Genomic DNA, 13271 nt, shown 5'->3' with positions numbered 1-13271 from the left:
AAATTGTGTATATTGTACCAGGAAAAAAAGAACAAAATTTAATTAATTGAATATATGCAGGAAAAACATTACTGCAGAAAAATCACTGCACTTAGACTTTAAATATTACTACTTTAATTAAAAAAAGAACAAAAAAGAACAAAATTCCTCCCTTCAGCTGGAGGAATTGCACAGGGAGGTGGGGTCGGGGAAGGGGCCTCCTCTTTTCAGCTCTGTTACAGTCCCAGGATTGAAACTGCAAGACAAACCGAAAAAATACTGTTTATATTTAAGCAACCATATTAAGTAGACATACTGCCATTTGCCCTGTCACTAGTAACAACGGAGGTGACTACAACAGTTGTATCATATAAAAGTGCACGTGAAAAAATAAATCTTTTGGAGGTAAGCGAAGTGTCTGTAGCACAGCACCCTGCCAAGGCAATGATTAATATTGGTCTTTGTAGGGAGTCCTCTGGTTTCCCCAGGTTTTCAAGAGCTAGCATAATTTATTATCATTGCTGTTCTCCACTTGTTATTTCTGTTCTTGTTTGTTTAGTAAGGCCTGTCAGCAGTAAGCCTGCATTTGAAGAGTAAATTCAGTAGCTTCTGTAAGGTTTTGATGCCTTCTAGCTCCTTCCCTGCACGGCACAGCAGTTTCCGCTTGAGGTAGGAATTAAATGTCAAACTAAAAAAATAACAGAGGGGGAAAGAGAAAAAAATAAAAGGCAAAGTGCACCTACACACACTTGCTTGTTTTTCTCTGTGATCGCTCATATTACCCATCCTAATTAGTGAAGGAACCGTAACGGCCCAAATACAGGGAGCCACAGAATACCACAAAGAACTGTAGCCTGAATTGTGGGAGTACTATGCGAGCACTTATTTATGCACAGGCAGCCGATAACCATGCACTCAGATCGGGCCTGACAGTCTCTCGCTGTGAGAAATATTTTCCCAAATTTTTAAAATCAAGCCGTATGTTAGACACCGTAAGAAAATATCTGCCAAGTTAATAAATAAAAGGGGTTTTTTTTTCCCTCAGATAAAGCCGAGAGAGACACTCATGACATCTTAGAATATATAATATAATATAAACGTTTGATAACGCAGCTTGGATTATAATGGCTTTACTATAGACTGTGCATGATCCTGGTATCTCAACCATTCTCCACTGTAGAAAACTTACTTGAATGCAGTAAAACCAGTTGCTACCAATCTAAACGAAGCAGGTATAAGGCTCAAATGTCAGAATTTTTCATAAACTCCTATCAAGTATTTCTGTCCTAAAGGAATTATAATCACAAGCTCTGGGTTCCTGAACTTGTTCCTAAACTTCAACAAAAATTTGGTTTCCTCGCTCTTGCATGACACTGTCTGGGCGTAAGTTCTACAGAGAATCATGGAAACTACTGGAGCAGATAGAGCTTACGCTTAGCAAGGGTTCCCAGCCTTGATAGGCTTCAGCTGCTCAAGCTTGCAATTTTAGTAGCTGCTCAAAACCAATTTAGCTTGTCTCTGCAGGTGTAATTTTGTTTAGTTTTTATTGTTCTCCATGTCTTAAACTAGATTCCCTTTGCCCTAAAAATTAAGGCGAAGAAAACAGCGTAGAGGCAGTATAATTTAGCACCGAACTCTGGATGTGCCTTTCTAGCAAACCCTAAGGCAAGTTCAGCTCTCCTCTTTTTACAGTCATCTACATTATGACACTTCATTTTTCCGTGCAAAACAAGGGAACAATACAATTTTGATTTTTTTCATTAACTCCGCAGTCCCTGCTATCTTCAATGACTTCAGAAGAGTCATTGTTGTGAAAAGTCTGTGCTCTTTTCCAACCTCAGTCTACAGAGATACTGCACCTCTTCTGAGGTGAGGAACTCTGCAGCTTATTCGGCACTAAGCTGCCAGTAAAGCATCAATATCAAAGCTTGCCAGTTCAAATAATCACTCTCTGTGCTGACACCGAGTACAATTCTATAATATAACTAGTAATTGATTCCAGCCGTGTCCAAACCAGACTTAATTCAATGGCATCCATTAGCATCCGTACTATGAAATTCAGTAGTCAATACTAGATTATTAGGAAAGAATAATGCATAATATTATCTTGAAATTACAGATTAAAAAGTAAAATAATTACTTCTTGTGTCCATTAGTTTTAATTCCCTCACCTGAATCTTTTCAATCATCTAATTATATTGCTTTCTCTCATTCTTATGCTGTGTATTTCTATACATCCCATTAAAGAGACAGATACCTACTCTCACAAGGTATCACACAAACTTTAAATGCAGTGCAGTGTTAGCCTGCTCTGCAAGCAAACGTGGGTTTTTTGTTCTTCTCTCTGAATGGTGATGGTGGTTGCTGTAAAAAGGAACAGGTTAGGAATTTCCAGAATTCTTCTGTCCCAGTGAGGGACGTGCAATGTCTTAATTGCACCGTGCCACGCTTGCCACGACCCCCATTCACCTAAACTAACCAGACACTTTTCAGTACCACCCTGCAGCAAGCCTCTCCTCCCTTTGGTGAATGTGCAGAAGTCGTCAATGGAGAACAGTTTTCTCTGCGCTGCATCTTTAAGAGCAAACCTGCTAACCCACGTCCCGCACCGCTTCCGCGCCAATTCCCCACGCGTCACTCACATACACAGTGCTCGCTCTTTGGGGTTTTATATTTGTTCTTTTCTGTCTTTGTTGTTTCCATTAGTCTAAAGTAAAAGTCATTCAGGCTGAAAGGACATGTTTGTTCCCTGCTGATGAAAAACCATTACATCCCCTTGCAAAGAATTAAATCAACTAGCTTGTGCTGAATCGCAAGCAGAAAACTGTTCTCATCCACCCTGGCAACAATGTGTGCTGGACACTTCCAGAGAACTATTACAAAGGCGTGAGATATGACAAAACTGTGCGAAACCACCAATCTAATTAGTTAAGAGAGTAAGTGTTGACTAGGAGAAACCTCATTGCATATGCTGCACAAATAAACACAAAAATATTCTGAGGTAGGGGGTTTTCAAGCAACAAAAAAATCCATTCAGTTCCCATTATTTTTATTATTCTGTTGTTACAGACTCAGATTAGCCCCAAGGAAGGGTGGCAAGTTTATAGTTCAGCCCAGGATCCTGACGGCCGTTGCATTTGCACTGTTGTCGCACCTGAACAGAACCTATGTTCAAGAGACGCCAAAAGCAGGCAACTCAGACAACTGCTAGAGAAGGTAAGTCTTCCCAACAAATTCCTCCTTTTGATCACTAAACTTCCCATGGAAATCCACTCCTTCCCCTCTAATTTTAATACATAATGGAGTACTGAAGAGTTATCTAATCAAAATACTTCTTCAGGCTGTATCCCCTACCTGTGTTCTCACCACTGATCATTACTTGTTTATTTTCCTTGTAACACACCTTTCCCAACCCCAGCCCCTTATCTAGCAAACTGAAGTTGCATCTTCTCTCTTGTTCACTCCTCCCAAAATTCTTCCTTGCACACAGACAGGACTGGTTTTTCTGTGTAAAAACAGTTACAAATCCCACCTCGAACTAGTTAGCTGCTGTGGGACTTAAACTACAGCTTCTGCTTCAATCCTATGAGACTCTCGAAGGTCATTCCTTGTCTCTTATCAACAAATAACGAGATACAGACGTGACAGCATCTACAAAGCAGACTGTACAGAAGAGAAACAGTTCCAATTTTCTTTCATTTGTTCTTTCCTCAAATAATACTATTTATTCATTCTCCGGTGGCGCAAATTTTCCCCAAACAACCCAATTCTTATTTCCAGTATTACCCACTATTGCATATATAGTAAACCCAGTGAAGTGTTATTTTGCGTCAACAACTGGAAAAAAATGCCGCAACCATGAAAACACAAACTATTGTTCTGCGTTCCCTGTATAAGTAACCAAGGTTACAGCTACTGTATCACAGCTGGCGGTACAGAACCTGAGGCCTGGGAGAGCGTTTGAACAGCAGCAGAAAGCAACATAAAATGTAGACTTAAAAATACTTTTTTTTTTTTTTTTAGCATACAATTTTCAGTATTTTTCTAGCTATAAAAAAATCACTCCAGTGCTAATACAGTGCCAGATCCCCGCAGATTTTCCCTCCCTAAACCTCCGTGAACTTCAGCGGGGACTTGGTTTCAGGTTGTGACAGAGCCCATAGCACGAGACGCAGGGAAAGGACGTTGATGAACCAGCACACAGAGGAGCAGCTACCTCCTCTCATGTTGTCTGTTTACTTACCAGAGGAAGACTTCAGTCCCCAGAGTCTTTCCTCTAGCGTACTTCCCAAGCACTAAAATATTAATGTAAAAAAAAAAAAAAAAAATCTTACTTTCTTTTGGGGTGGGGGCTGGAGGGGTGTTAAGAGCTCAGCACAGTTTTTGAGCTGCCACAGGAAAGAATCTAAATCATCAGTCTCTAAAAGTTATTTTCTTGCGATTAGAACTGTGGTAATTAGGGGTATGTAAAGTCATATTATTACTTCACTAAGTCCATGCACAGTCATTTAATTAGAGCCTCTATGTGAATGCCTCTTCTCCCAAGTGGAAACACTCAAAGTTCTTCCAGGACCTGAAGGACTTTAGTTGCCTGCTTTCAACAACTGGAAAGCAAAGAAAAAAAAGAAACATTACTTTTTTTTCATTAAAAATACTTTCTAAGAATTGCTAATGGCACCTGTGCAATAAGTAACGTATACTATTTTAGAGTCTTTTAAGAGTATTTCCTGAATCCACACATTCTGTAGGTCACAACACATTCGTTTCCAACATGAATACCAGTTCAAACATCGCATACTCTTGCAAACAACAGGAATACTGCTGGGTTTGTCTTTTATTAGGAAGGTAGAATTTTTTTTTCTTTTTTGCTTGAGCCAAAACTTCACTATGGTGCCTAATACCTTTCCAGCAGTCTACTTTGTTCATGTTTTGGGAAAACAAGACACTTACTGAAACAGAGTAACTGCACTTGCAAAATGTGTCATTTTTATGACTGGCAAAGGCATTGCTTTTATAGCAGATACTGGTAAAAATATGTATGATTTACCATAGGTGACAGTTATTCTTGCCTCATTGTGGTAAAAGTGCTCACTATAGCTACAAAGTCACTTGCTCTACAAAAGTTACCTGAACATTCACTACTTCTCATCCGTTAAAAAAAAAAAAAGGGGGTTTCTACCAATGAGACAATTGGGTAAAATTTCTAATTTTATATCTAATACAAAATGATGAGCAAACACCTATTCGATGATGGGCACACCCCCTTTTATCTCTGGATAGTCTCATGAACTCCTTATACTGAATTATTATATAAATGCCACTAGCAATAAAAATCATGCTCTTCAAACCAACCAAAATCTCCAAATCTCAGTCCTGTCCCTCCCGAAGTGCTCGGGAGGAAACACGTGCTATATAACACATCCTGAAGAACAGTCAGCTTCTACTACGAGTGTGTCGTGGTTTAATCTCAGTCGGCAACTGAGCACCACGCAGCCGCTCGCTCACTCCCCCCCGGTGGGATGGGGGAGAGAATCGGAAGGGTAAAAGTGAGAAAACTCGTGGGTTGAGATAAAGACAGTTTAATAGGGAAAGCAAAAACCGCGCACGCAAGCAAAGCAAACCAAGGCATTCCTTCACTCCTTCCCATGGGCAAGCAGGTGTTCAGCCATCTCCAGGACAGCAGGGCTCCATCACGCCTAACGGTGACTTGGGAAGACAAACGCCATCACTCCCAACATCCCCCCCTTCCTTCTTCTTCCCCCAGCTTTATATGCTGAGCATGACGTCCCATGGTATGGAATGTCCCTTTGGCCAGTTGGGGTCAGCTGTCCTGGCTGTGCCCCCTCCCAGCTTCTTGTGCACCTCCAGCCTTCTCAGTCGGTAGAGCATGGGGAGCTGAAAAGTCCTTGACTAGTGTAAGCACTGCTCAGCAACACCTAAAACATCGGTGTGTTATCAGCATTGTTCTCACCCTAAATCCAAAACACAGCACTGTACCAGCTACTGGGAAGGAAATTAACTCTATCCCTGCCGAAACCAGGACAGAGTGACAAAGTAGACTCTGCTGCCTAACAGCCTTTTTTGAGCCCGTTGGTAACGGTGCTGAAGGGATCTCTCTCTCTTTCTACCTCAAAGAGGCTAGTCCAAATCATTTATGGCTTCAAGGTCTTGCTCCTGATAGTCCTCTGTTAGCCCTGTTCCCCAATTTTTGTACCGTCAGCAGTTATGGGATTTAAAACTATACTGTGGTATAAATGACTCACAACTAAAGCACTGACATAAGCACATTTTATTGCCTGACATTTAACTACCTAACCAGGAAAAAAGTAAAGCAACAAAAAGTGCATTTAGAGAGTGTTCTTCTTTAACAGGTTCAGAATATGTCCCAATCTATTGAAGTTTTAAATCTACGGACTCAGAGGGATTTCCAGTATGTTTTAAAAATGGAAACACAAATGAAAGGGCTGAAGGCCAAGTTTCGGCAAATTGAAGATGATCGGAAGACGTTAATGACAAAGCATTTTCAAGTAGGTTTTATTTTAACACTAACTTTGAAAGCCTGCTGGAAGCAATGTACTAAGCAGCAATGCATGGACTGCTAAGATCGCAGCTTGAAATGCTTATGCAAGAGCAACATTAAAGAGAAAAGCATAATAAATCTTCTTTTATGATGATAAACTTTTGCTCTGTCCTATTTAATTGTAATAGGGAGTAACCACTAATTAGTAAGTCATTAGAGAAATGTCACTATAAACAGATTCTTGTTTTTTCTGTATCAATGTGCATGTCATACTGAGAAATTCAAGCTCCAGTGATAAACGGGGAGATCCACGGGAATGAATAGCAAACAACTAGAGAGTTCTGCACTTCTACTGTTGCCTGACATTTGCTGCAGTTGAAGGGAAGAAAGCGTGTAATAAATCAGGTTATTGTAATTTTTATCCAGTACAATTAAGATCTAATTTCATGTCTGAAGGTTTGCTATTTTGAATTTGGGGTAGGGGAGGAGGGCAATCATTCCCAGTCACATTTGTGTGATTAAAAAAAGACTTCCAAGGAATTTTAACGACAACAAAAACCACAAGCCAATCTTTTTGTGAGGAAGGAGGGTTGCAGAGATTACAAAAGAGCATTGTGTGTTCTGAAAAAGCTTATCGGAAGCTTTAGCTTTTAAAGCTAAGTACTCTTAAGTAATGATGTTACAAGAGCATACTTAGGTTCTTTAAATATCAAGTCTGATAAGTTGATATTTCAAGACTACAAGACAGGATCTAGAAAATACGTTCTGAGGATTACAAATATATATTTTTAAAGTGTTTATGAAAGGTCACATAAAATGGACTTAATTTTCTAATTGGTGCTAAAATTAGATACCTAAACAATTACATAGCTACGGGGTCTAATTTATGTTTCAGAGACGCTGAATATCCAATGGGTCTTAATAATACCAGGAATTAAGTACACTAATGATCTGACTACCAAACTTTATTCTTTATGTCATCATTCTTAGTTTAGATTAGAGTTTGAGCACATACTTCCAGTTATTTTCAGGTACTAAGAAACATCTCCACCTTTTTCCCCTTCATCACTCATTGCTACTATAACAACACATTTGTACAATGCCATTATATATCCTGTATGCTCATTATCGTTTTCCTTGGGAACAAAATATCAAAATTTGAATGTCTGATACACGATGTCAAAGGTAGCAGATTTCTGCAGTACTCTAACCTTTTAAATATTCGATATTTGTATTGGCCAGTCATTTAACTTCAGTTTGACAGTGTGCCAGGAGTATAAAACAGATTTCCAGCCAATCAAATTATAGAGTAATTTAAAAAGTCAACACAATACACTATGCTGCTGGCTTTTTGAAATTTGATCTACTAAAATTCCAGTGCTTTATCTTTCCCGAGACAAAGAAACTCATTCTGGATACAGCATAACCCCTCATGAAGTGCCAGAATATGTCTACCACCTATCCATGTTGCAATACAAATTAGTTCTTGTACCACTCATCATAGCAACAAGCTAGGAGCGTCAGCAGAAACCAATAAAATTAGTTTCTTTATCACGAAAATACTAAAAACGTCTTTGTATCATTTACTGAAGTGAGATACTCTAACGCTGTGGTTCCACGCTGATGAGAACCAGAGAGTACAAATTTGATCCAGATCACACTTGACCATGCGGTCATACTTCAGTCAAATCAGCATTTACACCAGGCAGGAGATACCTGATCGCCACAAAAAGTTACCGCAGTTTGCTCAAATGATACCTCATCCGGCATAAATCCTACCTTCACTAATTCTCTTAAACACATTTTATCTTCCTGAGTTTTTACAAGCCTTGCAATTTTTTACATCATGGTTTACCCATGATTTTTGGCAGTTCACTGCCCCACAGAACCCTGAAGCCTAAGTTCGTAATTTCAAAATGAAGTAAAAAAAACTTTGGCTTCTAGAGCTCTGCTTTCCGTGTCACAAAGCCTACTCTCCTTGTCGTCACGGAAAAAATAACTGTTCATTTCAACAGGCATAAAGTAGGCTCAAGTTAAGTTTTTGATAAAAATAGTTTTAACTGTAGACAAAACGACTCCACTTCTTTCTGTTTCAGTAATTCTGCTCCTATAATGTAATTGGAAGACCCCTTTAGAACAGAACCAATAGAACTCCTGAGACTCTCAAACCCATTTATAATGACTTATCTGCTTATAATTTAAAATGCAATTTTCTGGCTATTAAGATGACCTGTGTGCACAATATACTTCCTAACAACACATACAAGTCTTTATTTTGAGTAAATAACAACTCCAATACGAAAGCAATTGTTAGAACAACATGGATATATTAGCTAGGTTATGAAGAGATACTGCAGAACTCTCAAGCCGTCTTAGAACACGTTCGAGAGGCAAAAATTCAGAGGTAGATCTTCAGGCAGCTCAAATGCTGACCCTGCCTATCAGCTTCTTTCACATCTCCTTAGCAAAAATGCACTTGGCATCATCACGTTATTTATCTTGGAAACGTCCTACCCTGTTCATTGCATCCTTTAATAAAAGTGATGTAACAAACTGCACGTGCGTGTCTTTGCACACCTCCGTGACTATAACCTCCAGCCACATTTGCTTCTGCACCTCTTTCTCGTGCTTGGGCTTCCATTTAGCTCTCTTCTGCTTTCCCTTTTAACCTGCTGACTACTCCAGCTATTCTTCAGGACTTGATTTTTTAACCCCCTCAACAGCCTCTCCCTGTGTGTCCTCACCTGTTCCCAGTCTCTGTTACCACCTAATGCTAGTACCTAGCAGATCTTTATTCCCATCCTTTGACTTGTTTTGTCCCGGCTTGCACCTCCTCATGTGTCTCTGGCATTTGCTCATGGAAGTCCTGCTGTTTCCTCAAATTATAAAAAGATATGCAGATCTCTACATACAGATGATACATCAGGGAAAACCCGTCTGCTTTTCAATAAAGCAAAACCTTTTGACTGCAAAGATTCTTTGAGGTTTTCTACAGAATAATAACCAAACAAAAAACAACCTCGGACAATTAGTTTAAATTTAACAAAGCCCCTATGATTAGTGCATTTAAGACTAATTAAGAAATGAAAGATGAGCAGCCAATATAGGTTACAAACCAAGACAAATTCTCAAAGTGTATGACTCGGCAAAAGTCTGAGAAAGGGGCAACCCGAGATCCCAAGTGGAGCCTTATTTTATTTAATCAATGTTTAAGAATAGGATTGGCAATGCAACGGCAACTGCACATGGCAAAAAACTCCATTTGTGATAGTCCAGAAGAGAGATCAGCTGAGGAAGTTCAAAGGCACCCAGCGATGTAGCAGGATGACAAATACAGAGCACAGTTAAGAACCGTGGATTTTTCACTTCAGAAGAAAGAGCTGTATATCGCTGTGGCCGGAACAGAACTGAACAGTGTTCAACAGCTGTTGAGAAAAGAATGAATTCAGTCTTTCTAAGGAGTGAAATAGAAATTAACAGCTCACCAGCTATGACAGCACTGTAAAACAGTGTGACCTCCTCGAACGCCACTGTGTGTTCAGGCCTCATCACCTTCCCTCGAGAAAGGTACACTTAGCAGGGATTTATATCCTCTGGATGGAAAGTCAGACCTTCAACAGGCTTGGTTCAGATCACTTGAAGGTAATTGGGTACTTTCAGCAGAAAAACTATGCTCTCATACATTTTATCTACTGCTTACTACCATTAAGTCTGAGGTTCTAAGACCTTCACGATACTCTAATAATAGACCTGTAACTAAAATCAATAATAATTTTCAAGTCTTTTTAATAATCGGGCATAAATATTACATTAAAGGGAATTAGGGGATTGAACTCCCTTAAACTGCTCTAACGTACATTTGATTGCCTTTAACAGGAGCTGAAAGAAAAGATGGATGAGCTCCTGCCACTGATCCCAGTTCTGGAACAATACAAAACCGATGCCAAATTAATCACCCAGTTCAAGGAGGAAATTCGGAATCTGTCTACTGTCCTCACTGGGATTCAGGAAGAAATCGGTGCTTATGACTATGAGGAACTTCACCAGCGCGTACTCAGTTTAGAAACCAGGCTTCGAGACTGCATGAAAAAGCTCAGTAAGTCAACAATTTCATGGCAAATTTGGTCCCTCGGCTGTATATTTTCAGTTGTCTCTATAGAAAGATGCAGTTTTCTTTTTTCTTGTTTGATGAAAGACTGCATTATATTCTGATCTGTGCCACCCTAATAAAAGTCACGAGTAACTCAACCTAAGGTCAGTCATATCATTCGAAGTCTGCACCAGTGTATCTTACGTAATGATCTGCCCTACCATATACAGAAGGAATTAAGATGGAAAATTAACAACAGACAGCAACTTTAAAATCTAAGAGATTTACAACGGCTGGAGAGCTACAAATATTCTTTAAAAAAAGCTCAGACAGGCATTGCTACTTAGGTCATCTTTGGGATGTCAGCGTGAAAAAAACTTTAGTGGGAAGTAGACTGGAATCAATTTTGAGATGTCCACATCATAACCCTGTCATCTTGCTATGACACCTGGGAGGCCGCTCTGATTGTACTGTCTTTAGACCTGTAGTATTAGCATTAGGAGAGATGTGCCATTCTACAATTTGCAATACAACGTAATTAAGCATTACACCTAATTTAAGGGAACAAAGCGTGATTTTTGTAGGAAGCACAGCAACAGCCTGTTGCGAGCGCTGCACTAGATTTACATCAGGCAGCCTCCACCTTATGGCTCACATGCTGGCTTTAGTTAGAAAGAGTCAAATGATCAGCACCTCTGAAAATCAGCGCTAGCTCGGTATCAGCCACCAAAACTAAAAGCCTGAAGTATCATTATCAAGCGTCAGCCTTAACTTCCATTACCCAAAGAGGGACAATTAGTACCTTTACAATCACATTGCAAAGGCTCCCCCCTCCCCAATCTATCCGGACTCCTGAATGGATCGCTATTGCAATCCGGATTGCTACAGCCAACGATCCAGCCCCTCTATGAGAAATAAACGCTTTGTAAGTTGACACTGAACATGAATAAACTAGAAATCCCAAGGTTCAGTCCTGCGATCGGTATCTCAGTTACCAAGTGTGGGACGTTTACTTTTAAATGCTACATGTGACATGAAATATGTTATTAACTTGATGAGCAGTGCCTGTATTTTTGCGAAGCAATGGAATGAGAAAAATCTAGGTTAGCCTCTTAAATTATTTATTTTCAATTTCTTTATTTTACACTAGAAATAACAGTGATGATGGGCTAAAATACATGAAAGCCTTCTTCAAACAGAAATTTCGTATGATCCTATTTTCCCCTCAGTACACACACATAATAGCGCATCACTGCATTGACAGGAGGCAGTCAGGAGAAAACGGCTGCGCTGCAATACCGCAGCAAGCAAGAAAATTCATATAAATAGACAGTATTTTCTGATAGTGAGTGTTCCAGTAAGTTTATTAGACACCAAAAGATCATTAACTTATCTTTAATGAGCTTCTTGTTTTTCTTTGCTTTTACAGCATATTCTTGTAAAATTGATTAGTGAAGTGACTACAGTATGATATATTTTATACATTGGGATGAGTAGGTGTATTCACAGGGGGCTTTCTCAGAAGTTATTTACTATTTCCCTATTTTTCATCCACGTTTCCCCTCCTATCATCCTGAATTCCTGCAACACATTCTATTTCTCTTGATGTGCTGATGTTAAAAAAAAAAAAAAACTATTAAAATTATGTGTATCAACAATAGAGGGAAAATTTTTGTATGAAATAGATTATTAAGCACATCCATTATTAAATGGGGTTTGGCCTTCTCAAGCTCTAATACCGACTTACTCATCCTTAATGGCATTATTCCCTGGTCTTAGATGCTTAAATGACTTCTATGCTCACCTGCTAATGGAGTGGCTGTATTTCTGGCCTAACCCTGTGTGGCTTTTAAAGTAAAACCAGCTTCAGTTAGGCTTACTGTAACTCCTCAAAGCTGGTGCTGTGTGTTCAGATCAGCAAGCGTAAAGGAAAAACAGCTTTCGTGCCTACACCTTCTCCCCAGCCACATTCACCACGCTGGAGATGACCCAGCTGTGACTGTCCGTGCCAATGTGATGGCCAGAAGCCATTGGCAGCAGAAGGCAGGCTGGCCCCGATGTGCCACAGGATCTGGCTCAAATCTTCACAGATTTTGTTGCGTTTCACAATATAATTATCTAACCAGCGTGTGTGATAGCTATTTTCCATTCTTCTCCCTAGCAGGTGTTTTTCAGCAATATATTTGCATTATTTATACTGTCCTGGCCACTTAAAAGGGATCTTCCATCTGCACTGGCAACACTTTCAACACTCACTAACATAACAGTAAGCAGTTGTCTTACTTTCAACTGAGGTTTAATGATTACCACAGCAGTTGTGACGACTGAAACTTGCTCCTTCTCTTTTGGAATAAGAGAAAATTCAGGCTGAAGCTGGTGAGAAATTTGTCCCCAAAACTTTAAAAGGGTGCGTGCAATTAAACATGTAGGAATAGAGTGCACACACCACACATTCACATACACTCGTGCACGTGTGGGTCCTTTGCTGGCCATCATCTAAGGCATGTGCATTTATAAGAGAATGCAGGTTGCACAGTCTGCTTGGGACTCTCCTATTCTTGTCATAATGTGTTTATGAAATTGGAAAAAAATTATATGGGTAGCATTCATAGAAGCCAATACTCTGCCAGATGTTGCTTATGAAATATGAAGAAATAATTAGAGTAGCTACACACTAGATTC

At 39.6% G+C, this 13271-nt stretch overlaps 1 protein-coding gene across 2 annotated transcripts in view; it reads left to right on the top strand.

Annotated features, from left to right (window-relative positions):
* The window catches only part of OLFM3 (olfactomedin 3), a 70537-nt gene that overhangs the window by 47226 nt on the left and 10040 nt on the right, over positions 1 to 13271 (top strand). The window contains exons 2-4 of one of the 2 annotated variants that reach the window (XM_076337916.1): positions 3049 to 3195; positions 6351 to 6506; positions 10376 to 10595. In XM_076337916.1, coding sequence (XP_076194031.1) covers positions 3049 to 3195; positions 6351 to 6506; positions 10376 to 10595 — 523 coding nt within the window. The remainder of the gene's footprint in view (positions 1 to 3048; positions 3196 to 6350; positions 6507 to 10375; positions 10596 to 13271) is intronic. The other variant, XM_076337914.1, reaches the window with a different exon arrangement.

This window comes from Aptenodytes patagonicus, chromosome 5 (genome assembly GCF_965638725.1).
Source record: "Aptenodytes patagonicus chromosome 5, bAptPat1.pri.cur, whole genome shotgun sequence".
Taxonomy (NCBI): Eukaryota; Metazoa; Chordata; class Aves; order Sphenisciformes; family Spheniscidae; genus Aptenodytes; species Aptenodytes patagonicus.
The sequence above is the reverse complement of the archived record's forward strand: the minus strand, read 5'-3'. Positions and strand labels throughout refer to the sequence as shown.